The 24958-nt window shown below is 47.1% G+C and overlaps 10 protein-coding genes across 10 annotated transcripts; 6 read left to right on the forward strand and 4 right to left on the reverse strand.

Moving 5' to 3' along the window:
• Nucleotides 1–154: 154 nt before the first annotated feature.
• Nucleotides 155–2910, forward strand: N7487_007834 (protein arginine N-methyltransferase; the record flags this gene model as incomplete). Its single annotated transcript, XM_056875564.1, has 4 exons — nucleotides 155–271; nucleotides 330–954; nucleotides 1032–2560; nucleotides 2623–2910. 4 exons carry the CDS (start codon nucleotides 155–157, stop codon nucleotides 2908–2910), a joined length of 2559 nt encoding a protein of 852 aa, XP_056727752.1.
• Nucleotides 2911–3827: 917 nt separating this feature from the next.
• N7487_007835 (lipase family protein) lies at nucleotides 3828–4854 on the forward strand (the record flags this gene model as incomplete). The annotated part of the gene is made up of 3 exons (XM_056875565.1): nucleotides 3828–3906; nucleotides 3963–4131; nucleotides 4185–4854. The coding sequence occupies 3 exons, from the start codon at nucleotides 3828–3830 to the stop codon at nucleotides 4852–4854; spliced, it is 918 nt and encodes a 305-aa protein (XP_056727753.1).
• A 443-nt stretch (nucleotides 4855–5297) lies between these two features.
• On the forward strand, nucleotides 5298–7249 carry N7487_007836 (uncharacterized protein; the record flags this gene model as incomplete). Its single annotated transcript, XM_056875566.1, has 6 exons — nucleotides 5298–5509; nucleotides 5560–5596; nucleotides 5649–5789; nucleotides 5840–6146; nucleotides 6197–6764; nucleotides 6820–7249. 6 exons carry the CDS (start codon nucleotides 5298–5300, stop codon nucleotides 7247–7249), a joined length of 1695 nt encoding a protein of 564 aa, XP_056727754.1.
• Nucleotides 7250–7547: 298 nt separating this feature from the next.
• N7487_007837 (uncharacterized protein) lies at nucleotides 7548–8055 on the reverse strand (the record flags this gene model as incomplete). Its single annotated transcript, XM_056875567.1, has 2 exons — nucleotides 7548–7886; nucleotides 7960–8055. The coding sequence occupies 2 exons, from the start codon at nucleotides 8053–8055 to the stop codon at nucleotides 7548–7550; spliced, it is 435 nt and encodes a 144-aa protein (XP_056727755.1).
• A 1138-nt stretch (nucleotides 8056–9193) lies between these two features.
• Nucleotides 9194–10491, forward strand: N7487_007838 (HNH endonuclease signature motif containing protein; the record flags this gene model as incomplete). Its single annotated transcript, XM_056875568.1, has 3 exons — nucleotides 9194–9845; nucleotides 9900–10072; nucleotides 10126–10491. 3 exons carry the CDS (start codon nucleotides 9194–9196, stop codon nucleotides 10489–10491), a joined length of 1191 nt encoding a protein of 396 aa, XP_056727756.1.
• A 1449-nt stretch (nucleotides 10492–11940) lies between these two features.
• On the forward strand, nucleotides 11941–13180 carry N7487_007839 (uncharacterized protein; the record flags this gene model as incomplete). The annotated part of the gene is made up of 3 exons (XM_056875569.1): nucleotides 11941–12204; nucleotides 12257–12481; nucleotides 12539–13180. The coding sequence occupies 3 exons, from the start codon at nucleotides 11941–11943 to the stop codon at nucleotides 13178–13180; spliced, it is 1131 nt and encodes a 376-aa protein (XP_056727757.1).
• A 989-nt stretch (nucleotides 13181–14169) lies between these two features.
• Nucleotides 14170–16170, forward strand: N7487_007840 (putative GABA permease; the record flags this gene model as incomplete). Its single annotated transcript, XM_056875570.1, has 8 exons — nucleotides 14170–14289; nucleotides 14345–14415; nucleotides 14478–14501; nucleotides 14555–14644; nucleotides 14694–14776; nucleotides 14830–15227; nucleotides 15299–15628; nucleotides 15688–16170. 8 exons carry the CDS (start codon nucleotides 14170–14172, stop codon nucleotides 16168–16170), a joined length of 1599 nt encoding a protein of 532 aa, XP_056727758.1.
• Nucleotides 16171–16905: 735 nt separating this feature from the next.
• On the reverse strand, nucleotides 16906–17697 carry N7487_007841 (SIMPL domain-containing protein; the record flags this gene model as incomplete). The annotated part of the gene is made up of 1 exon (XM_056875571.1): nucleotides 16906–17697. One exon carries the CDS (start codon nucleotides 17695–17697, stop codon nucleotides 16906–16908), a length of 792 nt encoding a protein of 263 aa, XP_056727759.1.
• Nucleotides 17698–19681: 1984 nt separating this feature from the next.
• N7487_007842 (uncharacterized protein) lies at nucleotides 19682–20780 on the reverse strand (the record flags this gene model as incomplete). Its single annotated transcript, XM_056875572.1, has 4 exons — nucleotides 19682–19774; nucleotides 19834–20302; nucleotides 20361–20494; nucleotides 20550–20780. The coding sequence occupies 4 exons, from the start codon at nucleotides 20778–20780 to the stop codon at nucleotides 19682–19684; spliced, it is 927 nt and encodes a 308-aa protein (XP_056727760.1).
• Nucleotides 20781–24038: 3258 nt separating this feature from the next.
• Nucleotides 24039–24353, reverse strand: N7487_007843 (uncharacterized protein; the record flags this gene model as incomplete). The annotated part of the gene is made up of 2 exons (XM_056875573.1): nucleotides 24039–24108; nucleotides 24193–24353. 2 exons carry the CDS (start codon nucleotides 24351–24353, stop codon nucleotides 24039–24041), a joined length of 231 nt encoding a protein of 76 aa, XP_056727761.1.
• Between the last annotated feature and the right edge of the window lie 605 nt (nucleotides 24354–24958).

The following is a 24958-nucleotide window of genomic DNA, read 5'->3' on the forward strand; positions in this document are numbered from 1 at the left end:
AGTTCTCTGTGCCAGTTCGTCTGATGCATGTGGCTTCTTCGGATAGGACTGTCTGATACAAAGTTTATTAGCTCCTCCATTGCTTATAACAAGCTTTTATCTATATCCCCAGTTCCAGACCACCCCCACCATTGCGCCAGACTTCCCTGTCAACATGGAGAGCTATAATCCTTCAGAGGATCCAGGGCCAGTTTTCTGCATTGGGCACCATGAGCATAACCGACTGATCACTGTGACCCCTCGGATCATCCAAAACGTACATGAGAGTAATGTTCGTTCTTTCTCTCAACTGTAACAATGCCTTCATAAATGCTAACCTGATTTGATAGTATGACATGATGACTGTCCCCATCACGACTTCTCATTTCCACTCGCGGGTTCTTGGCCTATTATCGTCTTATTTGGCCAATCTGGAGTCCCCAACTTATGATGTTGTTGGAACCATGGCTACTACCCAGAACACCAGGCCTATGGTGGTTCCGCCGCTCTCGAAGGCAGATTCGTATCTCACCCCGAATGAGGCAACCAGTCAATTGGTCGGTGTGACCAGTAGCTGGATCGATCTATGCTCACCCGACCCGTTGATTGCGGACTTGTCCCGGCAAGTTTTGATGTTGGAAGTTGCCTATGCTGCGTTTTGCGGAATTGGATATCTTTTGATTCCTGGCCCCAAGTTGCACCACGGTACCTTGCACTCCGAGGGTGTCATCTACTATGCCCGCGCAATTCAAGATGCCTTAGAACTTGGCCCCTACATCCAATTCAACATTTGGCAGCAGATGGTTGACAACCCGGAGGTTGAAGTTGATACCATGGGCGACTTGGCTCCGCTTGCTCGGGCAGAATACCTAGCGCCAGATGAGGGGGAGCCACTCAAGGTTGATCCCTTTGGAAGCTGGGATGCTTGGGATTCAATTAGAAAGACTTGCAAATACCACACAAGACTGTTCGTTGGTATGAGCTAGCCCCTCTCTTCAATGGCCAATCGTTATTGCCACAATGTTTTAAGCCAACGCTAATCTGAATCACAGCCCTTTCTCTACCGAAGCAACTGCCGTCTCTGTTTGTGCAATCCCGGTGGCATTCGGAACCAGTGCGTTTGCTGACGATTGATGGCTCGGCATTCCTCAAGAACCAGAAAGGATACCCAGTCTTGTCCAAGTCACACCAAGGTTTGATTGCGAAGATGATGCGTCTTCGAACTGCGCCGTGGATTATCCTTTGTGGCGTTGGTCCTATTCCTGGACTTGAAAATATCGAAGACCCTGATACCAATCAAGGTTCACTATCTGGGTCTGATTACCCAAGTCTGTCGCAGGCTGGCAAGAAGCACTACGACCCCACTCCACACCTCTCATATATACGCAACCTGCAGCAGCGCCAGCCCCCGCGGACAGCTATTGAGAGGTTCGGAGTGGGATACCAGGATTATTTGCAGGCACCTCTACAGCCCCTGACCGTCAACCTGGAGAGTATTACGTATGAAGTATTTGAAAAGGACCCTATCAAATACGAGTGGTATGAGAAGGCGATCTGCAAAGCATTGAAAGACTGGGCCGATCAGAAGAAGGCCACGTCCCACCCGGATGGGAAAGTGATTCTCGCAGTTGTGGGAGCTGGTCGTGGCCCGCTAGTCACTCGCGCACTTAAAGCTAGCGCGGATGCTGGAGTGGAGATTGATCTCTGGGCCGTGGAGAAGAACCAGAATGCGTTTGTGCTGTTACAGCGACACAACGACACAATCTGGGATGGTAAGGTCACTTTGGTCCAGTCAGACATGCGAAGCTGGAAAGGACCTCTGGTCCCACAGCAGCCGACTACAGCTGTTACGGGCCATGTGGGCGAATCCCTGGGCATCGAGAGCTCGTTACTCGACTCGCAGAAGGGCCAGCATGGGCCATCTGAAATTTCCGAACCCCAAGGATCGTCTATGCGCCACACCCATGTTGATATCCTTGTCTCGGAGCTATTAGGCTCCTTCGCGGACAATGAGCTTTCCCCAGAATGTCTGGATGGTGTGAACGACGTGATCAACCCCGTCCATGGAATTTCTATCCCAGCCTCATACTCGGCACATTTCACTCCGGTTTCCGCTCCCAAATTACACGCCGATGTTGTGCACCAAACGGTGTCCAACCCAGCCGCCCCGGAGACCCCATATGTCGTGATGCTGCATGCTATTGACTTCCTCTCCACCGTGGATACACCTGCCAGTGGTGAAAGCTCCACCCCCAACAATGGAACCCGGGCATCCACCCCGTCGACATCGTTCTCTACTACTGAATTCCCTACTCCTTTTGTGCAGACTGCATGGTCTTTCTCCCACCCGAACCGACACATTCCTCCTCAGTCCCCCATGCAGTCGACAATCTCGAACGCTCACAATGTGCGCCAAACACGCCTGGCCTTCCCTGCGCAGAACAGAGGTGTGTGCCACGGGTTGGCCGGCTACTTTGAAACGGTGCTTTACGGTGATGTGGAGTTGTCTACCAACCCAGTAACCATGGATGCCAAGAGCGCCAGCATGATCAGCTGGTTCCCCATCTACTTCCCTTTGAAGGTTAGTTTCCGGAAATATCCACCTACATTTATGCCCTCCATCATGCTGACATTTCTCCCCAGACCCCTCTTAGTGTTCCCGAAAATGGCGAGATCGTCGCCACGATGTACCGTCAAACCGACGACCGCAAGGTCTGGTATGAATGGATGGTTGAGGTATATGCCCTTGAACCTACTGCAGCATCCACCAAACCCACTCCTCTCAGCTATGCGCAGGCTGGGTCTCCAAGCGTGGAAAGCCTGAAAACGAAGGAAAATTCCGCCAAGAAGACCCACCGCACTGGTTATCGCCGTGTGCGAGTGGGGATGAGCGATCTGCACTCTAGTATTAAGGATGGCTGTTTAATGTGAGATTCATAGGCCAGATTTCAATAAAAGTTATTCGAGCTGTGATCTTGGAATTGTTAATCATGACAACTAAAAAACAGGTGTATTACCATTGCTAGTTAGAGAGTGAGAAAAAATATTGAAAATAGGATCGTCGGATTCTGCCGTCCAGGACCGCCAAATATAGTCACACGAGCAGTGGAATGCCAAGAAGTTCTAACCCCATACCCGTGGACGTGCCAATGGCAGCCTTACATACCCCGTGCACAGTATACCCAGTCCCCAGTTCTTGCCAAGTATGTAACCCTACTCCCCTTTACCCGTAGGGAAGTCTCTTGGCAAGGAACAGACATAAAATGTTTCTGCCAAGTTCGGCCCGAGTAGATCAAGCTTCCGGGAGTAAATTTTCATGTGATCGGGACAACCTTGGAAACCACATGGTGATTACCAATATACGCCAGCCACCATATCATATTCTCACGGCGTACTCCGTACAATAAACTCCGTACTCGGAGTCCACGCGACCTCGGGTGCCGATATTGGCTAACTTCCAGGGTTCCCGGGCTGACCGAAATGAGACAATAGCCCGGCTCCACCAATGCCCCGCGATTGATAGCCAAGGCGATTGGAGAGTTTTTCGTTTTTCGGTACCACATCCCCGGATGTGATCTATACCTTGACGATCTTTATATGAATCCGGAGTATTCCCCGTGGGCTGAACTGGGTCGATATCCCTCATCACAAGCAATATCGGATTTTATTCTATGCCGTGGTTCCCCCGACACAAAAATGAGCTGGCGCAATTGTGGAACTAATCCAGGAACCATACTTCGTACCTGAATGGAACTGTGAGGTGCAATTGACCATATAAAGCCGGGGGAAACCCCCAGCTTTTGATTTCTCCAGTCTCCATCAGCTTCAGCCATTGACCTCAAGCCATCATGCGTCTCTCTTTCTTCACAGCTCTATCCGCAGTGGCTTCGTTGGGCTATGCCCTCCCCGGCAAGCTGCAGTCTCGAGGTACATCCTACAACCTTGCCCAGTGTAACCTGACCACATTACTGACACATGGTTAGATGTTTCGACCAGCGAACTGGACCAATTCGAATTCTGGGTCCAATATGCCGCCGCGTCATACTATGAAGCGGACTACACAGCTCAAGTGGGCGACAAGCTCAGTTGTTCGAAGGGCAACTGCCCCGAAGTAGAGGCAACTGGTGCGACTGTATCATATGACTTCTCCGAGTAAGTGAATCCCACCGTGAAATAACCCAGACGATATACTTACCCACGCATAGCTCCACTATCACAGATACTGCCGGCTACATTGCAGTCGATCACACCAACTCAGCAGTTGTTCTTGCCTTCCGCGGGTCCTACTCTGTGCGCAACTGGGTCGCTGATGCCACATTCGTCCACACAAACCCTGGTCTCTGTGATGGTTGCCTCGCTGAACTCGGCTTCTGGAGCTCCTGGAAGCTCGTCCGTGACGACATCATCAAAGAACTCAAGGAAGTCGTCGCACAGAACCCCAACTACGAGCTGGTCGTAGTGGGCCACAGCCTGGGTGCTGCCGTCGCAACCCTTGCTGCCACCGACCTCCGTGGCAAGGGCTACCCATCGGCTAAGCTGTACGCGTACGCCTCTCCTCGCGTGGGTAACGCGGCTTTGGCCAAGTATATCACGGCTCAGGGCAACAACTTCCGCTTCACCCACACCAATGACCCCGTCCCCAAGCTGCCCTTGTTGTCCATGGGTTATGTTCACGTTAGCCCTGAGTACTGGATCACCTCGCCTAACAATGCCACTGTTAGCACTTCTGATATCAAGGTTATTGACGGAGATGTCTCCTTTGATGGAAACACCGGAACTGGCCTGCCGTTGCTGACGGACTTTGAGGCGCACATCTGGTACTTTGTGCAGGTTGATGCTGGCAAGGGCCCTGGGCTGCCATTCAAGAGGGTTTAAAATTTAGATCAAGCCCCCTCGATTTTCGTTTGATAGACTCTATAATAGCTGAGCCGACGTTGATATGTATAAAGAATAATGACACATGCAGTTTCCGAATATGCAGAGGCAAGATAGAAAGTAGAAATTATACCGTAAGTCGATGCAAGGGGTTGGAAGAAAAAGTACCAAGATTGCCCATATTATCCTTCAATTCCCAATCTTGCACTAATAAAGTTGGCTGATAAGCAATTCGGTCATTTCCGGCTCTCAGGAGACATCCAGTCGGAGATCCGTCGGGGTTAGACCGAAAAGATCAAGTTGGGCGATCTTAGTAGTTTTTGGCCTTCTCGTTTGATTCTAGCAATATAAAGTGGATATCCCCAGCCGGGCGGGGTTATCTGGAATGAACGGTATAAAGATATGACTTGAACCTCGAGTTGAATTGGGGATCTCAATTCAAAATGGTGCTGTATACTAAGCTTTTGTTAGCAGTGCTAGCGCACTCAGCCACGGCGCAATTTGTTCCCGCGCCCAGCGACTTGATCACTAAGAAAGGACATGCCGGCATCGATGTGCGATACAAGGAAGTCCCCGCTGGGATTTGTGAACAAGATCCCAATGTGAAGAGTTATTCTGGTTACGCTGATGTTGGCAAAGACGAGCACATTTTCTGGTGAGCATTCCTGATAGAGATGGGCCCTAGGCAGCGACTGACTAGCACAGGTGGTTCTTTGAGACTAGAAACGGAGATCCTAAAGATGTATGTCTCAATGCCATTCGAGAATCTACAAAATGCACTGACAATCAACAAGGCACCACTTACGGTCTGGATCAACGGAGGACCAGGATCATCCTCGATGATTGGGTTATTCCAGGAATTAGGACCCTGCGGAGTTGACCAAGACGGTAACGCATTCAACAACCCGTATTCTTGGAGCAATGTCAGCAATATGGTACGTTTGCACTCCTTCGTTTTCCGTGACACTAGCTCAACTTTCCCCAGCTCTTCGTGGACCAGCCCGCCACAGTTGGATTGTCCTACACAGCCCCCATTCCAGCTTATGAGGATAGCGATGGCAATATCGTTCAGTTGCCCAGCGAGGAGTGCCCCGATTACGCCCAGGAACTTGGGACATGCGGTACATACTCCAAACCGGACATTGCCCTGGTCCCGAATACAACTGCAAATGCGGCTCCGAATATGTGGAAGACACTACAGGGCTTCATGGGAGCTTTCCCACAGTACTCGCGGAATGGCTTCAACTTCGCAACCGAGAGTTACGGAGGACACTACGGCCCAGTGTTCAACGGTAAAAACCCCAAGCGCTCTTGAATGCAACCAGCACTAACCTTGGAGCAGAGTACTTCGTTAAACAGAACGCCAAGAAGCCTCACGGGTCGATTAAGATTGATCTTGAGAACGTCTTGATTGGAAATGGCTGGTTCGATCCCCTGATTCAATACCAGGCGTACTACAACTTCTCCATCTTCCCCGGAAACACATATGACTTCAACCCATACAACGAGTCTGTCCAGGCTGAATGGTACAACAACCTTTATGGAGAAGGAAACTGCGTTGATCAGACTCTGGAATGTTACTCGACCGGTCGTAATGACATTTGTGCTGCGGCGGACAACTTCTGTGCTTCGAAGGTTGAGTCGCTATTTGACATTTACTCTGGCCGCGACGAGTATGATATGCGAGAGTTGACACCCGATCCATTCCCATACGAATTCTACGTCGATTACCTCAACAGCCCTAAGGTCCAAACTGCTATTGGAGCATACCAGAATTTCTCGGAATCTTCCGGTACTGTGAGCAATGCCTTTGGAAGCACAGGTGACGACGACCGCGAGTCCGGAACAATTGAGAGTGTGAAGAAGTTGCTCGAAGCTGGAGTACAGGTTTTGCTGTATTTCGGAGATGCGTGAGTCTTCCATGCCATGTGATGAATGACCAGACCGTGCTAATTTGGGTTCTAGTGACTTCAACTGCAACTGGCTTGGTGGACAAGTCATCGCCGAAGAGATCAATGCGAAGGGTTACGAACACGCAGGCTTTGTGAACATCACTACCTCGGATGGCGTTGTTCACGGACAAGTCCGTCAAAGTGACTTGTTCAGCTTTGTGCGAATCTACGAGTCTGGCCACGAAGTACCTTTCTACCAGCCATTGGCTGCGTTGGAGATGTTCGAGAGAGTGGTTACGAGAAAGGATATTGCGACAGGCAAGAAGCACCTGAAGCCACACGGTGGTTACAGAACCCATGGAACACCAACAAGCGAGTACCGAGAGGGTAACAGTACCGTGATTATGGAAGTGCTTGATAGCAGTGCGACCTACAACACAACTCTCAATGGACCGAACCCATCTAGCTCGGCGTCGATCAGACTACGCAGACACGAGCACTGAGAATTGATCTGGAAACAGAACATGTATGACTAGTCTACGAAGTGAAGAGTGATTATTCTTACGTCTAGTGTATTTATGATGCATCTGTGTTTATTTGTGATTGTGGTTCATTTCAAAGTTTCATATTAGAAAAAAAAGGTATGGTCAAGTCATCCTTTCCATGTCCGAGCACATTGACGCGCGTCCGCAGTAAAAAATCCCATACTTAATCCCTCCGTTTGATTCGTTCCATCTTCTCCGGGAGGTCTCGGCGTGAGACGGTATCGCGGATGTAGCGACGACTGAAATAGATAACGATCTACTCAGCCTGATCAGTGGTGTCGGCAGGGGTAGTCTCAGCGGTGTCTTCAGTCTGAGTGGACTCAACCAGCTCGGAGACAGTCTTGGTGTCAGTCTTACGGCGCTTGGCAGGCTCAGTCTTCTTGATCGATCCATCTTTGGCCGCACCACGCTTGCCAGAACGGACTGCCTTAGGTGAATCGGCGTCACCACCCTCAGGCTGGGGACGGGCAATTTGGGTGGGAGACACGGGGTTTGCGTTCAGGATCTGCTCAAGGTGTTTCTTGGCACGCCAGTAGTTGGTATGAGCAGAAGTCTTCTTCATACCAGCGAGAGTGGCGAGCTTCTCGAAGTCAATCTGTGCGGTGTATGATATTAGCCATTGGGTTGGATTAGGAAGGTACAGGGTGAGGGTAAACCGGGAAACTGACCTTGCCATCGTTGCACAGGGTACCATAGATGAGCAACCGAACGTCGGCCGCCTTCAGCTCAGAGAGCTTGGCGTCGAGTTTGATAGGGGAAGACATTTCGTTTGACTTGACGCGCGATAGTGATGGATGAGGAATGATGATGAACGCGTGCTGATGATGAATGGTAGAAGTAACGCGGTGAATGGATGCAAAGTGTTCCGGAAGAACAAGGCACAGGCTTAGGAAGGGAACGGTGAGCAACAATTCATCGGGGGGTGACGCCCCAACCTACGAGAAGGTGCAACTGCACTTTTTTCATCTGACAGTTCAATCAATCCCTATCAGTAATATAATGATGTCCATGGGTACCAGGGGTTCATCTAGTTCATCTACCTTGATCTCTAATGCATCTTGCCTTGACACGCCAGCTAACCTATTACCGATGCAAACTAAGTGTGCCAGCCCAGGTACAAACGTACTTTCAGTCCCTGATATCCTTCCAATGTCACTTTTACACGTTGGATGGATCTCGCATACAAACCGGTGACCTAATCACCTCCTCCCGTCTGTTTCACTGTAACATGTTTTTCTTTCATCTTGACACTCTTTTGGTCTAATTGGTTAGTTCATCAATTTCTGCATGCTTCCAAGGTTCATGGTTCTGATAGTGATGCCTTTTTATTATGACTTTGCAGCGAGCAGGAATGCACGCCTGGGCCACCTCATCCTCCCCCAAAATATATAAACCCCTCCAGTCCCTCTGAGATTGGAGAGACATTTGGAGTCATCGCATGTGGAATTTTCGGATTTTCCAACCGAGTATGCACCAGGATAACCTCTCCCTAGTCTAATCAACCTAGACCGTTTCCAGACACGGATTTACAGTGTATCATGAAAGACTAGACCTAATTAGGTTGGATATATGTGCTCACAGCCGCAACTTGAAAAGGGTGCGGGTGCGATGCCTAATAGAGCGTCGGTAGGCAACGAAAATTCTCAACATGAAACGAAGTTGAACAATAGAAAGAGGACAATAGGAAGAGGACACTGTGAAGAGAAAGTGAGACTTACCTGGTTCGGAAATCATGACAAACCTAAATACAACTCTTCTTCCATTTTACCCTCTTCTCTTCTTCTTCTTCTTCTTTCTGTCTTCGCTTTCGCAAATAAATCTCCTCTTTGATCACTATTTGTTTCATCATTCGAGATGCCAGAAAGAGTCCCTTTTCCAGTCCCTGAGAGAATTTCATCCCTCATGCCAGAAAACCGCCGTCAAGCTTTGCGTGGCCATCAGGAGAGATCGGTCAGCAATTCATCAAAACTCTCTCGCATTTCACAGGACTCGCTGCAATCAACCACATCGGATTTCCTTGACGCTAAGATCGCTGCACTTGAAGATGAGAAGGAGTACATCAGTTGCATAAAACAGGGCCTTGATGAGGTTTCATCTTCAGGGCTACTTAGCAGTCACACGTTCCAGACAGAGATCGGTCCTATCTTGACAAGATTCCGAGCAATATCGCAGACTCTTGATGTCCTCAAGCGCCAACGGACATTGATCGAGGAGGACTTGGAAGTGGAAGTTAAGCGTAGAAGGGTTACCGGGCCCTCAGACAATGGACTTGTTGAGAGGGCATACGTGGATACGATTATCCCACGTGTCATGGATACGGCTGCGAGGACTCAGAAACACCCCTTCAACCAGAAAAATTTCAAGAAGAAAGTAAAGGAATACTACAACGTGCCGACCGACTTTGCGGAAAAAACATCTTACTGTCACGTTCTCGGATTTTACCTACCCGGCCCTTCAGTCAAGGCAGCTCATCTAGTGCCTAAGTCCTTAAGCCAAGAAGAGGTCTCTCATATTCTCGGAGTTCAGGACGGTGTTCTTTCTGACCCATCTAATGGTAAAAATACCCTGTTCGTTTGAGAGGAGAATGATCTAACGAAAATTCTTATAGCGTTGTTATTATACAATCCCATTGAATCCTTACTCGACCAAGGAGTGATTGCTGTCATTCCAATTCCTGGAGCGATCACTGACCCAACCAAGTGGAAATGTGTTGTGTTAGATGAATCGAAAAATGACGACTTCGTTTACAAGAGAGAGACGGGGGAAATAATCAAAGTCAAGGTCGGTCTATTCCTAGGTTCAAAATGGAAGAGTACAGGTTAACAGTTGTGTAGCACCTCGATGGCCGCATCTTGAGTTTCCTTTCTGAGAATCGCCCTCGCCGAAGATACGTCTATTTCCGTTTCCTGATCTCTTACCTCCATGCTAAACAAACAAATCTCGGTGACACAACTGAAAAGGTGGAGGCTCGAAGATTCTGGCCGTCCGGTGGTGAATATTTGAACAAGTCCACCCTCAAGACCCTCGCTCGTTGTGTCTCGGGACGCGAGCTCCCTGATGAGTTTGTTACGAATAATACTTTTGAGGATTCAACCAATGAGTCTCGTAATCTACAGGCAGGTATGATCCTTGGAGCGGATATTCGAGATACCAATCCTGACGACCGTGATGCATTGATTGAAAATATGAAGCGGCTCTGAAATGTTTGTGGAGTGGAAATGATCTTTAAGAGCAAGCTTTTTTTTTTTTTCTCTTTTGCTTTCTTTCACATATTATTAGCAAAGTCTCGGTGAATACAACTTTTGCTGTTTTTCCACTCATATGTACAGTGTCAAGATAAACATAACAAGCGTTGTGGCTAATTTTGAAGGTATGAGTACTCCGTAGACTGCGACGGTACCCATGGACGGGTGATATCGCAGCTTACTATATCATTAAATTCATCAATTCTAACTGTCAATATAGCCCCCCTAGGCCTAGAATACCTAGATTAATGTAGAAACTAATAAAATATACAATTATTTCTTAGGTGTCTCTGTATCAATCCCCTATGAATAATAATAAGTCATATCGTAAGTACACCGTACTGTGTCCCCTACATATCTTTCAACGGTGATTGAACATCCTTCCGATGTGATTGATATCAGGGAGCGCAGGAGGGCAAAGAGGGAACTTGACTAAGAAGCTTCTGAAGAAGCCACACTGTACATCTTCCTCTGGTTGAGCATTAATGGGGAAGGTAGATCCTCGGAGACTATATATCAAGATGAATGACCCCGAGACATTTGGGAGGAAGATAGAGGCGATCGGGAAGGAGACTGGCCGGCGATGGAGACTCGAAAGGGGTTGGTCAACTTGAAGATCGAGTGAAAGCCTGGTTTAATTTAATCAGCCGATAAAATCTTAGTCTGTCCCATGTGGGATGTATTGGACATTTATTAAAAGGTATCGAATTTGAAAGACAAGCTTAATATTAATATAAATAATAATAAGTCATATCGTCAATCAGGGTTATACATATGCTTTGGTATTCTGTACGCCTTAAAAGAACATCCAAAAAGAACATCCAAAAAGAACATTCAAAAAGAACATCCAAAGGCTGCATAATGCATTATTCTTGTAATAATATTAAGTCATAATGTAAGATTTGTGTCCCCTATTGAGGGCCTCTTATGATCTTAGACCAGAGCCAAGAAAAACACTAGTTCCAGACAGATTGCATGGAGCATGTAACAGGGGCTAAGACATTAACCATCGTTTGAACTTGAATTAAGCCGAAATTACATCTTTTAATTGGTCTTAGGCAATTTGATCACAGTGAAGTGGAGAGTGATTCAGTTTTCACACGAATAACGGGGCCTCCGTGGCGATCAAACTTTTTTAACACCCCTACAACGCCCTGCTATACTCCATACCCTGCAACAACCATGCTATAACCCTGCTGGTGTAATATTATTAACCTTTCTAAGGATCTTTGATTAATTCCATGTGGATTGATTTTTGTACCATGATCTACGAGGCGTTGTTGTGGGTCCCACGAAAATCCTTAGGTAGAGCTGAGGGTATTACACATGCGATAACTGCCTGAGTGCCCAGATGCGTATGGCCCCAGATCTTTTTGTTGCATATTCTTCTTGAATCCTGTCGTCATGTCCCCAGAGTTGAAGAACACCTGGACTCCTGCTATCAATGTCTTGACTTGGTTCATGCTGGTGACAGCTATCTTGAGCGTCTTGACTCGTCTGGGGACAAAATATTTCATTTTTCGGAAGTGGACATTTGATGATGGCCTTGTGACTACATCGTTGGTACTCTGCATCGCGCAGTCAATTGCTATCTCGATTGCCACGGCGAATGGACTTGGACAGCATCTTGGAATGCTGTCCGATCACAAAATTGAAACCGTCATGAAGGTATGGATGAGAATCGCCCTTTATCGAACCATTGCTAATGCATTAAACAAAGGCTGATCACTCCGCAACGGTTTTATTCATCGCCAGTATTTGCTTCTCCAAACTATCGCTTCTGTTCTTCATTCGCAACCTAACTCCCGCATCGTTGGATCGCCGCTTCGCCCTCGTGTTGGGAATATTTATTGGGTTGTGGACTATTGCCAGCATTCTCACGGCGATATTTCAATGTAATGTCCCACGGATCTGGGATTATATACATGGGACTTGTTTCAATCGAGTGAGTGGCTGGTCCATCCTTAATGACCGAAATGGTTGACCGCTGACCATGTACCAGGATGCGTGGTGGAAGTGGCTCGGCATTACAAACATCTTGTCAGAGTGCGGAATCATAGGCCAAGCGCTGTTGGTTATCGTCCGTATCCAAACCGATTTCAGCAGAAAGGCTGGGCTGTCCAGTGTATTCTTGATCCGAGTCATGTATGTGTCAAGACCAGACTCCGCTCCGCGTGATAGAATCCAATCCACTAACAAAGACGGCACTCGCAGCGTAATTATCGCGATTATTTTCCAACTTGTTTACGCCAAGCAAACCGCCAGGGGCGATTTCACCTATGATGCCTGGTCCGTCGCAATTGCCACCCAAGTGGCTCAAACCGTGAGCATCGTCACAGCCTGCTCCCCCCAGTTCAAGCCTTTCTTGGATAGTCTCCAGTCATCGGGAATGGGATTGGGTATGACGAGCTCCAACAACTACGGCAGCAAACACAAGACATATGGCACGACCACATTCAAAACCTTCCGCCGGACTGCGGATACTCGAAGTGAGACTCATGAATTAGTTTCAGTGCCCCACGAAGGAACTAATCATGCTATGGTCACCTCGGGTCCGGACGAGGATGCCGAAAGCCAATCCAGTCAGTCTAATATGATTATGGAGACGCGGACGTGGACAGTGACCGAAGGATTGCCAAATTGATTCAACGTTTCGAAAGGATTGCCTTGGGTCCACTTATTGTCCGAGAAATTAGGATTTTCCCGTAGCCCTCCACGAATGACAACCCTTGGTAGGGTACGGCGTCTGTGCCGAAGATCCACTACAATATAGAATAGCATATAGAAATATATAATTAATTAATTACTCGGTTTCCACTCTGCGCCTCGGGGATTTACAAATTTACTGTTCGGCTTCGGGTGTAACTAGCGCACCTAGTAGGTTACGTACAATTGGTTGTTATTGTTGGCCTTACGGAGTCGAGCGAAAGAAAATGGCAATATCGATGGTTCACATTATTCATGACAATGTCTACCAAGTTCCTTAGCTCTGTAATCCCGATACTCCTTACAGGGGGAACTAAATGTGCCACTGGGACATAAACTCTCTCAGTGGATATCGCCCTCTTAGAGATATCTACCCATTTTAGAATTTTAATTTTAACTTCAATTTGTGTTTTATTTGATAGATTTTACACTACTTGTTACCTGGATTAACTCTATAGAACTACAATAGAGCATACAGTTACTCTGTACTCCGTATAAAGGATCGATTAAATGCTATGATAGTGGAGATACAATTAAAATGGCTGCCTTCAACATATATGGCCTTGACGTGTCTTTGGTTCTTTCTAAAACCTTAGATCCTTTGGAAGCCCTGGAAGTGAGACAGGATAACTGCATTGACTTCGTACTACTATGTACTGCTTGGCAATATGTATCTATCGACCATCCAATGAGGGAATTTTGTCCCGCGTGGCATTTCTAGTTGTCTGTACCCCTGCCCTTGCTGCATTAGCGCCTAACTGGGCCCCCCAACCACATCCTAGTATGTTCAGACTCGCTGACACTAGTTTTAACTCTCTTTTTTTTTGCCCCTGGACCTTCTGTGGTATAATGTGATTATTCTTCTTTGATCGATCGATTTTTGTTTTTTGCTTTTTTTTTTGGCTTGTCGGCAAGCACACCTCCATCATGCGGTCTCAATTTTCGAAGCAAATGTCTTCGGCGGGAGGAGAGGAGATTGGTGAATTATCAAGGAAAGAGCTGGATGATGCCAATCTTGCGCGCATGGGAAAACGCCCCGTCTTGAAGGTATGTCTTAGGTGCTGTTTGAGAAGATGTATCGGATATGGACTAACAATACCAGCGCAATTTTGGGTTAATGTCAATGCTGGGTTTCAGTTGTACAATTCTGATTACCTGGGAGGGAATTGTCGTGTAAGTGGTCTTGGAGATAAGAATTAAACCCGAGAAAGTGTGAGCTGACAACTGTGATATAGGTTATTTTTGCAAGCATACCAAAAGTAAGAGACGTGAAGAAGTTATCAACCCCGCAGGACTAACAGAGGCCACACAGTGGAGGTCCAGCTGGAGCCGTATATGGATTCCTTTTCGTTTGGATTGGTGTCGCAGCTACTTTTGTGGTTCTATCAGAGTTGGCATCAATGTACGGAATACTCGATCTGTCATAAGGATGAAAACTAACTGGTCAATAGGGCACCAACATCCGGAGGCCAGTATCATTGGACATCCATGCTAGCACCGCGATCGTGCATGAAGCTCATGAGCTATCTGACAGGTGAGTAGACGATCTCTGGAGCTATCCAAAACTAAAGCTAATATATTCCATAGGTTGGCTTACGGTTATCGGGTGGCAAGCCACATTTGCAACCTCATGCTATTTGGTTGGCACCTTGATTCAAGGCCTGGCTGTGCTCACGAACAGCAACTATAAGCCCCAAAACTGGCATGCAACGCTTATATTCTGGGCGGTTGTGGTATTTTCTGTCGCCATCAACAGTGTTGGCGGCAAAGTTCTTCCTCGATTTGAGGGCATGATCTTGATCCTCCACATTCTTGGCTTCTTTGCCATTCTCATCCCCTTGACTTACATGGCCGATCATGGAACCTCCAAGGAGGTCTTTACCCAGTTCCTTAATATGGGGGAGTTCCCGTCCCAAGGACTGTCATTCTTTGTCGGAATGCTTGGCTGCATCTTTGCGTTTGCTGGTGGTGATGCCGCGGTTCATGTGCGTCTATCCGTCTCCTGAGAACTACTCAAAAATTGAGGCTAGAACTAATCCGAACTCAAACTCTTTAGATGTCTGAAGAAATCACAAATGCCGCCGTTGCCGTCCCAACTTCGATCATGCTAAGTGTCTTCATCAATGGATCCTTGGGTTTCGGCATGTTGATTGCCATGCTATTCTGCACCGGGGATCTTGAAACAGCCCTGGGATCACCCACTGGGTACCCCTTCCTGGGAATATTCTTGGAGGCAACAGGATCCATAGCTGGAACAGCAGTGATGGGCTCCATCGTTACTACCATGGGCGCCACCACATCAGTCGGCATGTTGGCGTCCACTTCACGCCAGTTTTGGTCCTTCGCTAGAGACCGTGGAATTCCCGGCTGGCGATTGTGGAGCCAGGTAAGTTGCTATTCCAACAACCCCTGATCATGATCTTCGATCTAATCATGAGACTACAGGTCACCGAGCACTCTGCCGTCCCCATATACTCCGTTTTGATGACATCCGTGATTGCCTGCCTCCTTGCGCTCATCAACATTGGCTCCGCGGTCGCCTTCAACGACCTCTGCTCCATGTCGATCTCCGGTCTCTACCTGTCGTACATGGTGGTTGGCGGTCTTCTCCTCTGGCGTCGTTGCACGGGCGGGATCAGCTCTGTTCGCAGCAGCGATTCCGCTATCATCAACACCGCCGGCGCGAAGCTCGTCTGGGGCCCATTCCATGTGCCAGGCATTTGGGGCATTCTTATCAATGCCTGGGCTTTGATTTATATGACTATTGCTGTCTTCTTTAGCTTCTGGCCACCGTCTTGGGTGGTGACTGTTCAAACCATGAACTTCAGTGTCGTTGGGACTGTGGGTACCATCATGCTCAGTCTTTTCTACTACTATGCTCGTGCGAGAAAGGTCTATGATGGGCCTGTTATGGAGCATAACCTGTAAGAAAGTACCGGCTTGCGAATGTTTTGTGACCTGGAACACACCGATGTGTATATTTTTGTATAATCTTGAATATATATCAAGTTGCGCGATCCTTTGGATTGACCATGAAGCATAATCCTCATTTTACCGAATATATTCACAAGTAAAGGTGCACATTCAACTTCTTGGAGGAGGGACGGTCCTGGGGCTACCCGGTCCGGATAGATGTGAGTCAATAATACAGATGGTGTTCAGCTCAGTGCTATCGGAATTCCAACGACCTGTATCCCTCTGAACCTTGAAGAGCCGATTGGAACTAATTTGTGAAGTTTAGTTTGGAACTGGATGCACTTAATTTGCTTGGCGATCTATAATAATTTCGGCTCATCTAATGAATAGATGTTTGTCTTCGTGGAGATTGACTATGGACTTTGTTGAGACTAATGGGCAAGTTGTTCCGAATGTTGAATATTGCGCTTTTGCATATTTCACTATCTAGGTGAAGGGCTGAGGGTATCATTGAAATTTAAACACAAATCTTTATGGTTTATGGATACTGTCACTTGATATGGAGATAGACGTTGTGGAATTCTGAGAAATATGTGCTTGACATGTAGCAGGCGGCACAATGTATGAAATCTGAATATAGTGGGAAGCAGAGGAGCAAGCGTACATAGAATTTGGCGCAGGCGGCATCTTCTGGCCGAAAAACACATCGAAATAGCACGAATCCGAAATAAGGTGTAAGACTGTAGTTCATTCATTCGGGTCTGATTCAAATCTGACCTGCACGGAACTGGTATATTGAATCTCCTGTGGAGTGAGATCGAACGGTGCAGTGGGATGAGTGGGAGGAGGAGCAGGGGCATTGTTAGCAGCACCACCAAAGAGGCCTGAACCTGAGGCTCCTCCAGATGCCTTTCCAAAGGATGGCCCACTGCCAAAGAGGCCCCCTCCACCTCCAGCAAAAGGGTTCGGGGCAGTTCGTGTCAACACGCCAAAAGAGGAGTTCCCACCATCCCGTATGTCAACTGCGGCCACCTTTCGGCCAATTACCTCAGTGTAGTCATTTGCCTTTTGAACGGCGTCGCGAATAGCCTCCTTGCGGGACTCGGAGCTCAAAGCTTTTTTGGTGGCAGCTGTTAGCTCCCAGTCAATCGAGTTGATGTCAACATCTGAATATGCCACAAGCTTCCCGGCAACTTCACTCATTTTGGTAAAGTCGCGGAACACAGCAACAAAAGAGAGATTGCCACGGTATTCCTGGACTTTAAACACACTCCCTTCATTCTGGATGTTCCAGCTCCACGTGCGGAGGGAAGTGGACGAATAAGTCACCACAGCCGCATCTGCAGTTGGATCTCCAGACTCTGTCTTGGGAGACAGTTCTTTGAAAAGCTGGTTAAGCTCATTGGTAGTTTCTAACACCTTGTGGGAAACAATCTCACGTGTGCTTCCTTTGGCGTTCACTGTGAGGTTCAAAACACCTCGTTCAGGCCGGCGGGTGATGGCGGATGAGCCACTAACGGTGACAGTGAGTATTCCCATGTTAATTTCGAATTGTCGAGATCAAAGTTCTGTGAGTGACCGTATATCCTAGATCAAGCTGGGAATGGAGCACACTTAAATAGAGAAATCGCGCCAGGCAGAAATCGGGCTTGGCGAGTCCGCAGCGCAGAGCTCCGGGCGCTGATGCCTTTACTGATTTTTTTTTCTCGCACTCTTGCTTCCATTCTTAAACAAGAGAATAGAAAGAGTTCGATGTTGTCAAAATGTAATTCAAGCACTCGAATAAGACGCGTCTACAAAGCAGCGAGCCAACCTGGCAAGTTCTAAAAGTCGTGATTTTTGTGAAACACTAGTTCCATATCTAGCTAGTCTACGGTAGGGTTTCTGCCATGTAGAAACTTGGTAATCACCGCTGTTACAATACTAAAAAGTTATATAGTATAGTCACACCACAGATCTATTTGTACCAACTTTATTCGGCTGGGTTAGTTTTACCTAAAGGCTACTTATCCTAGATACAACGTAAAAATACCACGTAAAGATGCGAGCTTTACTTGGGTTGAAGGCGCGGGTTCACTCTAAGGGGACTGGGCGTTGGTCAGATTAGTGAGTATTTTGGATGGGGTGACTACTGAAAGATCTTCTTCTCTCGTGGATGTTGCGACATGAAGGGCAGACAGAGTGATCTTTGCCGGATTGGGTGTGTGTTTGGGGGAGTTGATGTCGGCACTGATGCCGACGATGAAGCTGAGACGCCCACATTTGCTAGAGTCTAGAATTTCAAGTCACCTACTCCGTAGAGGTGTCGAATCGGCATCCATCATTTGAAGGCTTACACGTGGATCGAAACCGTGGAATTAGAGCAAGAACCTTAAATAGGCTTCCGCATCTGGACCGAGCTCCGATTTGATGCCTGTGCGGGTGAGGTACAACCTGCTATCGACACAAGGTATTGGAAATAATACTAAAATTACAGCTAACAAGCATACTTTGCAATTAAGCTGGGGACTATTTGTGGGGTATTGCCTTTGGCGCATAATCGGGTTAAAGCACGCATTTTCAGAAATTTTAGAATCTAGATAGATTATGATTTATAAATACCATCCTTCGGCAGTCAAACTTACCTGAAAACAAGAAAAGTAGCGGTGCCATAGCTTTGGTGGCTTTCTCAGAGTAAGACATGTACAGGGTACGCAGTACGTAGTAGCGCAAACGAGATCTAAACCACTCAGCATCCTTTTTGGAAAACGAAGCAAAAGCACATAAAGTGTGGCAATCTTCAACAAAGCGGTGTACTAAACTCATTGGTAGACACTGTTGGTAGGCGCTGTTGGGTGGCACAAGCAGGCGCTTCGCCCGGCTGCCTTTTTGAGGCACCACAACCAACACAACGAGCCACATGTAAGGGGTATCACAGCTGGCGTGTGCATGTCCTTTTGGTGGAATTTTTAGATGACCTTTAAAATATCTTCTTATGTGTATACGAAGGCGGTAAAAAAAGGATACTTTATGCAAGAGACCCTTCTATATATAACTTTTGACTATATTAAAATATATCATGCAGTCTTTCTAACTTTCCAACTATACTATGAGCTTGCCTACTACATGTACACACTATGACAATACATGTTGCAAGGGCTGTATGTAGGAAGTGTTGTATATTCTCGTGGGTATCGTAAGTAATTAATAACCAAACAACCTCCACAAATAGACCGAGACCCCGAGAACACAATGCCTGAACAACGCACGGGTAATGCGTCTCTTTGAGCATATTCTTGAAGTAAGGTAGCTCAAGTTGAATTAAAACAAATTTGTATCAAAACAGCAGATTGTCATGGTATCATAAATAAAGGAATGGTATAATGCCGCCCAAAAAACGTAGCCCAGGTATCAACAGATCATGATCCTTTAAAGAGTAGGGGGTTTGCAAAAGAGCGGGCGAGAAGATGTAAGAGAGGGACAAAAACGCTAAAGCAAATCAGAAATCAAAAGTAGGTGTATCAACCGTTGGTATGAAAAATGCTCAGCAGTTGTCGGACGGGTGATTCATCTGCACTGGATGATCTTCATATTGCAAGTGGTGGGTGGGTGGCCATGAATAGAGCGGTAGTTGGTCCTGAAACAAGTATTAGAATTTGTCTTTCTGTTGAGAACGATTTCCTGGATTCCACTCACTGGGCTCTCGATCTTGGTCAACGTAGGATCGATCTTAATATCGGGATTCCAAATGGCGGGATTCATCTGCTGGTTGGGCAACGCAAACGCTTCAGGCTTTAAGATGCTCCGCAGATATTGGTCTATTGCAGTCACCATCTCTACCGGCATGCCCGTAGTGGGATATTGGGGGTTCGCAAAGGAGTCGCTCGTAACGGGCGAGCTGCAGATATCATTCGTATAGGAATATGGGGACGGGTGGTCATCAACGGATGCAGAAGACTGGCTCTGGCCCCTGGTAGACTGGGGACATGACATTGAGGAATCCATGCTTCCCCACACGCCAGAATAATTGTCGGTGGGATCCGCTTGGAATGGAATGGGAGGTGAATTGGCTGGTTGTGACTGCATCTGTTGTTGCAGGCTTGACCGACGATTTGATGTGTCGATTCGAGTGTATGATGTGTTCTCCTTTGGTGCTGAAGCCGCACTATTATTTAGGTTAGGCTTTGAATTCAATATCTTCTAATCGTGATGGGGCTACTCACTGCCGACCCAGGTGCTGAGTTAGGTAATCTGGGCGGTGGAATGCCTTCTTGCACCCTTCGTATGTGCAAGGATATCGCTTTCTAGGCTCGTGGCTGAGCTCATGTCGTCTGCGGTGTTCGGCTCTGGTAAAGACCTGCATGACGGCGGTAAGCGAAATGATCCGTTGGTAATATCCCAAAGGTACTAACTTTCGAACATCCGGGGCGTTGGCATGCATGGACTCGCTTGCCCTTCATGGCTTTGCTGACTCGGTGGGAGCTTGTTTGCGAAGACGAAGAAATATTCACGGGAGGATTGAGATACGACTCCGCTTGACTTGCGTTGTTGTGGTTAGTCAGTGTTGAGGGCATGGGAGTAGCACATTCGAGGTCAAATGACGACGGAACGGAGTCGGCAAATGGGGTGTTGAAAGCGGACATATTGTAGGTATGCGACGGAAATATACTGTAGGGGTATTGCGGCTCAATATGCCATTCGGGACGAAGTTACACGGCACGTTTAGAAGTTGTAAAAGTGGTGCGAGTTCGAGTGGGCAGATAGCACAAAGAGATGGATGGAAAATAAATAAGGGAAAGCGGTTTAATAAGGACTTTTTTAATTATTAGCGTCAACAGCTCTATGGGGGAGTGGGTATGTCGGACGGTCTCGGTCGTATCTCTAAACCCTCAACCTACAGGACGCCGATCTGGTGCCTAATTAATTAATAACATAATCAAGAACGAAGCTAATACTAAATAGTCAGTCTAAAAAACGCCTGAAACGACCCAAAGAACGCCTAGTGATCATTATTTTCACAGAGCAGGGATCTTTCGGGCCAAAAACGAATAGGGTCACGTTCGGTGATTTTACGACAATGACGGGGGATCATCTCCCAGTCGATCAGAGCCTCAGCCTCCTGGATCGGTCACCCACGTACTCCGTAGTTCAACTGCACATCTTACAAAGTTTGATCCTATTGGAGTGCGATATGCCCCACTAGGGCGTTTATGGGTCAATGCAGCCACCTCAAAGTGCTTCGTTGCAGTATTTGAACACTGGTTATCTCTACTTATCCGGGAATGGAGTTTCACCCATTGGGAAATTTAAACGACCAAATTACACTCCAAACTACAGGGATCGAGAGGAGGGTTTGGTTTAGACAGTGGGGCGATTGGTAGCCCTGATGATAGATTTGATGCCGATCAAAAATCAACCCCATCACCAGGCGTTTGCGCTTCGGTTGCCTTATCGGGTATAGGGATGTCCATCACCGTCAGGTTAAAGATGTCGGGCTATGTGAGTATTATTTTTGGCAGATTACACGTGGATCATTGCGGTGTAGGGCAAGTGGCATGATATAGTTGCAGCAACCTGTGTAGGCTGAGCTAAAATTCAGAGTAACCAACACCAAGAAAAATCCATGATTGGTTGGTGTACACCCGGGTGTTAAAAATAAAAAAAAGTAAAAGAAAAGCAAAGAAATAAACAAAAAGGGTGCGGGTGCCCACATTCCGAAGGTCGATCCTCACCCGAAATGGTTGATCGACCACCGTTCACTCGCCAAAGAGGCTCAACACACTCTCGGACGGGACCCACTAGATCCACTGCCAAGGTTGGCATCAAATCACGGTCCACACCCGCATATACGCCCTGACCAATGGGTGATTTCCATTGTCTCTCATGGATCCACCTGGGCAGTCTCCAGTCCGAGCTTGGGCACACAACCAGGAGCTTCTACAACTCGTACTTTTTACTCCCCCTTTGCCTACACACATTCTTCAGGGCGTATTTGCTTTTGTCACCTTCTCTTCAGCCCGAACTGGGTGAAGAACCGTAATGTTCTATCTTTCCAGATAGGACGAGACCCACGGAAATTGCACGGAGTGTTACCTACATTGGGAAGCTGGGGGTTTACCACGTGGGGGCCAATACCATACAGATGCCTATCCATTCCCTAATTGCAACAGTAATATAATTTATAGGGCATAACCAGGGTGATTACCAACACCACTCCATTTCTTATGTAATGTTTGACAGCTAGCAAAATTATTTGGAATTTTTTGTTCGGGCGTGCCTTGTCAACATAGTTAAGTTTCTCTCCACTGCCCCATCTGAACAAATGCTTCAAGCAGTGGTCAGTGCATATCGAATGTACAACATACTTGGATTACGCCGTTTATTCTGTTGAAATAGATTTCAATACATTTGGCAGAAATATCCATTTGTATAGAGCACTCCGCAGCCAGTGATTTTATTACCTCGGTAACCATATGAACCGATTACATATTCATCAAACCCCTACTCCAGTCCTGGCTCATCCGTATATCATCCGAGATTAAAGGATGAGATCCCTGTGCCCCATTTTTGAGGCCCGTTGAGAACTCCTGAAATCCGACTAGACCCCGACGACATTAAACCAATGATGTCAACGTAAACATTCCGGCAAATGAAAGTCTAAATTCAGGCTTCAACATGGTTTCGGTACGTACATATGGAGTACATGCTCTAGCCCTTGAGAGGGGAGGGTCGTTTTAATATCTCATAGCCACAGTGCTTCGCCCATGCTAATTCGGGATACGAGCGGGGGTCAGAGATCCCCATCCAACAGCCGTGACCGGGGCATCAAGTGGGGCTGGGAATAATATCCCGTCGCTTTAATATTTTAAATACCGTACCCCGTAGACCGTTGTCATTTATATATGTTCAGATCCCACCTTCTAGCTATGTTGTAGTATCGGGTTTGTGTCTGGAGTTCTAAGATCAATCCCCTGGTTACCAGGTTGCGAGGGTTCTCAAAGCTTGTGTGAATGGCCTAGCTGCTCTAGACGAGATTCATCCGTCCGTATATTACCGGCAAATGGAATCAGATTGACCATTTTGGTATGGAGTACGGAGTACGGAGTATGCAATAAGGAGCACGGAGTAAGCACCTTGAACATCCGTAGATAGAGTAGTACACACTAGTTACCCGTTTGGGCGCCCGAGTGGATTCAGTCCTTGCATATTTCAATTTTTCGCTTCGCTTAGTTTTTATTTTTATCTTTTATTCGGTGTTTCCAAGCTCCCCTTCAAAATTTGATGTCATTTTAATCCATCTTACGGGGCTGAGGGGTTCCATGTGACACGGCCGGGTATACCCGAGCCCTGGAGGGTTTCCCGCTTCGGGTAAGCAATATCAGATGATCCTTTGACCCTTAATTCAAATTACTGTAAACAAGAATAGCCAGCTGCCTATGCTGCCTTGTCATGACCCTAGTCGTACATGGCACAAAATATATTGTTTTTAGTCTGCCATACTATAGAGGCAGTCAGAAGGATCTGACACTAACAATTATCTAGTATGGGCCAGGTGATCAGGCTTCAGAGAAGAAAAGAAAGATGATGTTGGTACGATATTTGATATCTTTCGCTGAAAGAAAGGCCGTTCTATGTGAGAGTTCAACGATTTATAACGAGGGCCTGGTCTGTGGCCCTAACGTAATGCCGGGATATCTCAAATGAAGGATTCTAGATCCCACTGCCGTTGATTATCTGTGGTTCTTGTAATATACATTGTCGTCCCCTAATATCACCGCCCAATAAAGCATCTTCTACTATTTAAACGTCTTAGCCCCCCTGGGATGTTGGAACTCCACTGAAGGGACCAGGATCGAGTACACAGGGTACTAATACCGAATACCCGGCTGGCGATGTGCATTTCACTGTGGAACCGGCTGAACCGACTGGGAGCCATAATTGGAGCTAGCATGAGGAGGAGATTGGTTTGCGCTAGAGAATCTGTTAGCTCAATCATTCCTCCGCAGTTCACATATCAATAGCAACGATATGACTGAGATCGGGAACCTAGCTTACTGGGAGATCTTCTTCGCGACGAAGTAGGTACAAGTGCCTAGGAGAGCGATTTTGAGCAGGCCGCCCATTTTACCGCGAAAACCGGGGGTGTGCCGAGGGGCGTAGCCCCGGAAGAAAGTATGCTGGGAGGAGCGATAGCCACGCAGTGCAAAGGAGCGCATATTGTCTATAATTAATGTAAACGATGGATAGATAGTGTTGATATGGATAATGCTTTTGGCTGGATTGTCAGAAAACCGGTGGCCACGCGGGGGTATTTATTAGTGTCGGGGATAAGACCCAAGACCGAAAATCCCCATCCACAGACACCGAGACCGAGACCGAGGCCGAGGCCGGGTTGTGTTCGTGTTTTTATGGCTAGCTGCAGCCTATGGCCGTCATGCGGGCCATTCACGTTATTCACGGTTGACCTGGACATGATGTTACCTGGTTATATTGAATTCGCTGGTTTATTTACTAACTTAGTTATAGGCCCTCCTTGATGGAGTATCAGCCTATTTAACCGTGTGCGGTTCAGCAGTTTTTGTTCATTCGCTGCGCGTATATTTTTATATACAGGATGCTAGGGCATAGAAGAGAGGCATGCCCAGATAGACAAATCTGCCACTTGAGTTTATTTAAAACCGTTTTGGTTGAGATGAAGGCATTTGAAATTAATAGATCGATATGGGTGGGTAGGTTGGTAGTAGATTAGGCGATTTGGTGGCTAAGATTCAAGCTTTGTTTGTTTACATCCGTGCCTTACCACTAGGTCCTTGATGTATCC

Source organism: Penicillium crustosum (assembly GCF_028827405.1).
Source record: "Penicillium crustosum strain IBT 35664 chromosome Unknown utg000003l_segment0_segment0, whole genome shotgun sequence".
NCBI classification, from domain to species: Eukaryota; Fungi; Ascomycota; class Eurotiomycetes; order Eurotiales; family Aspergillaceae; genus Penicillium; species Penicillium crustosum.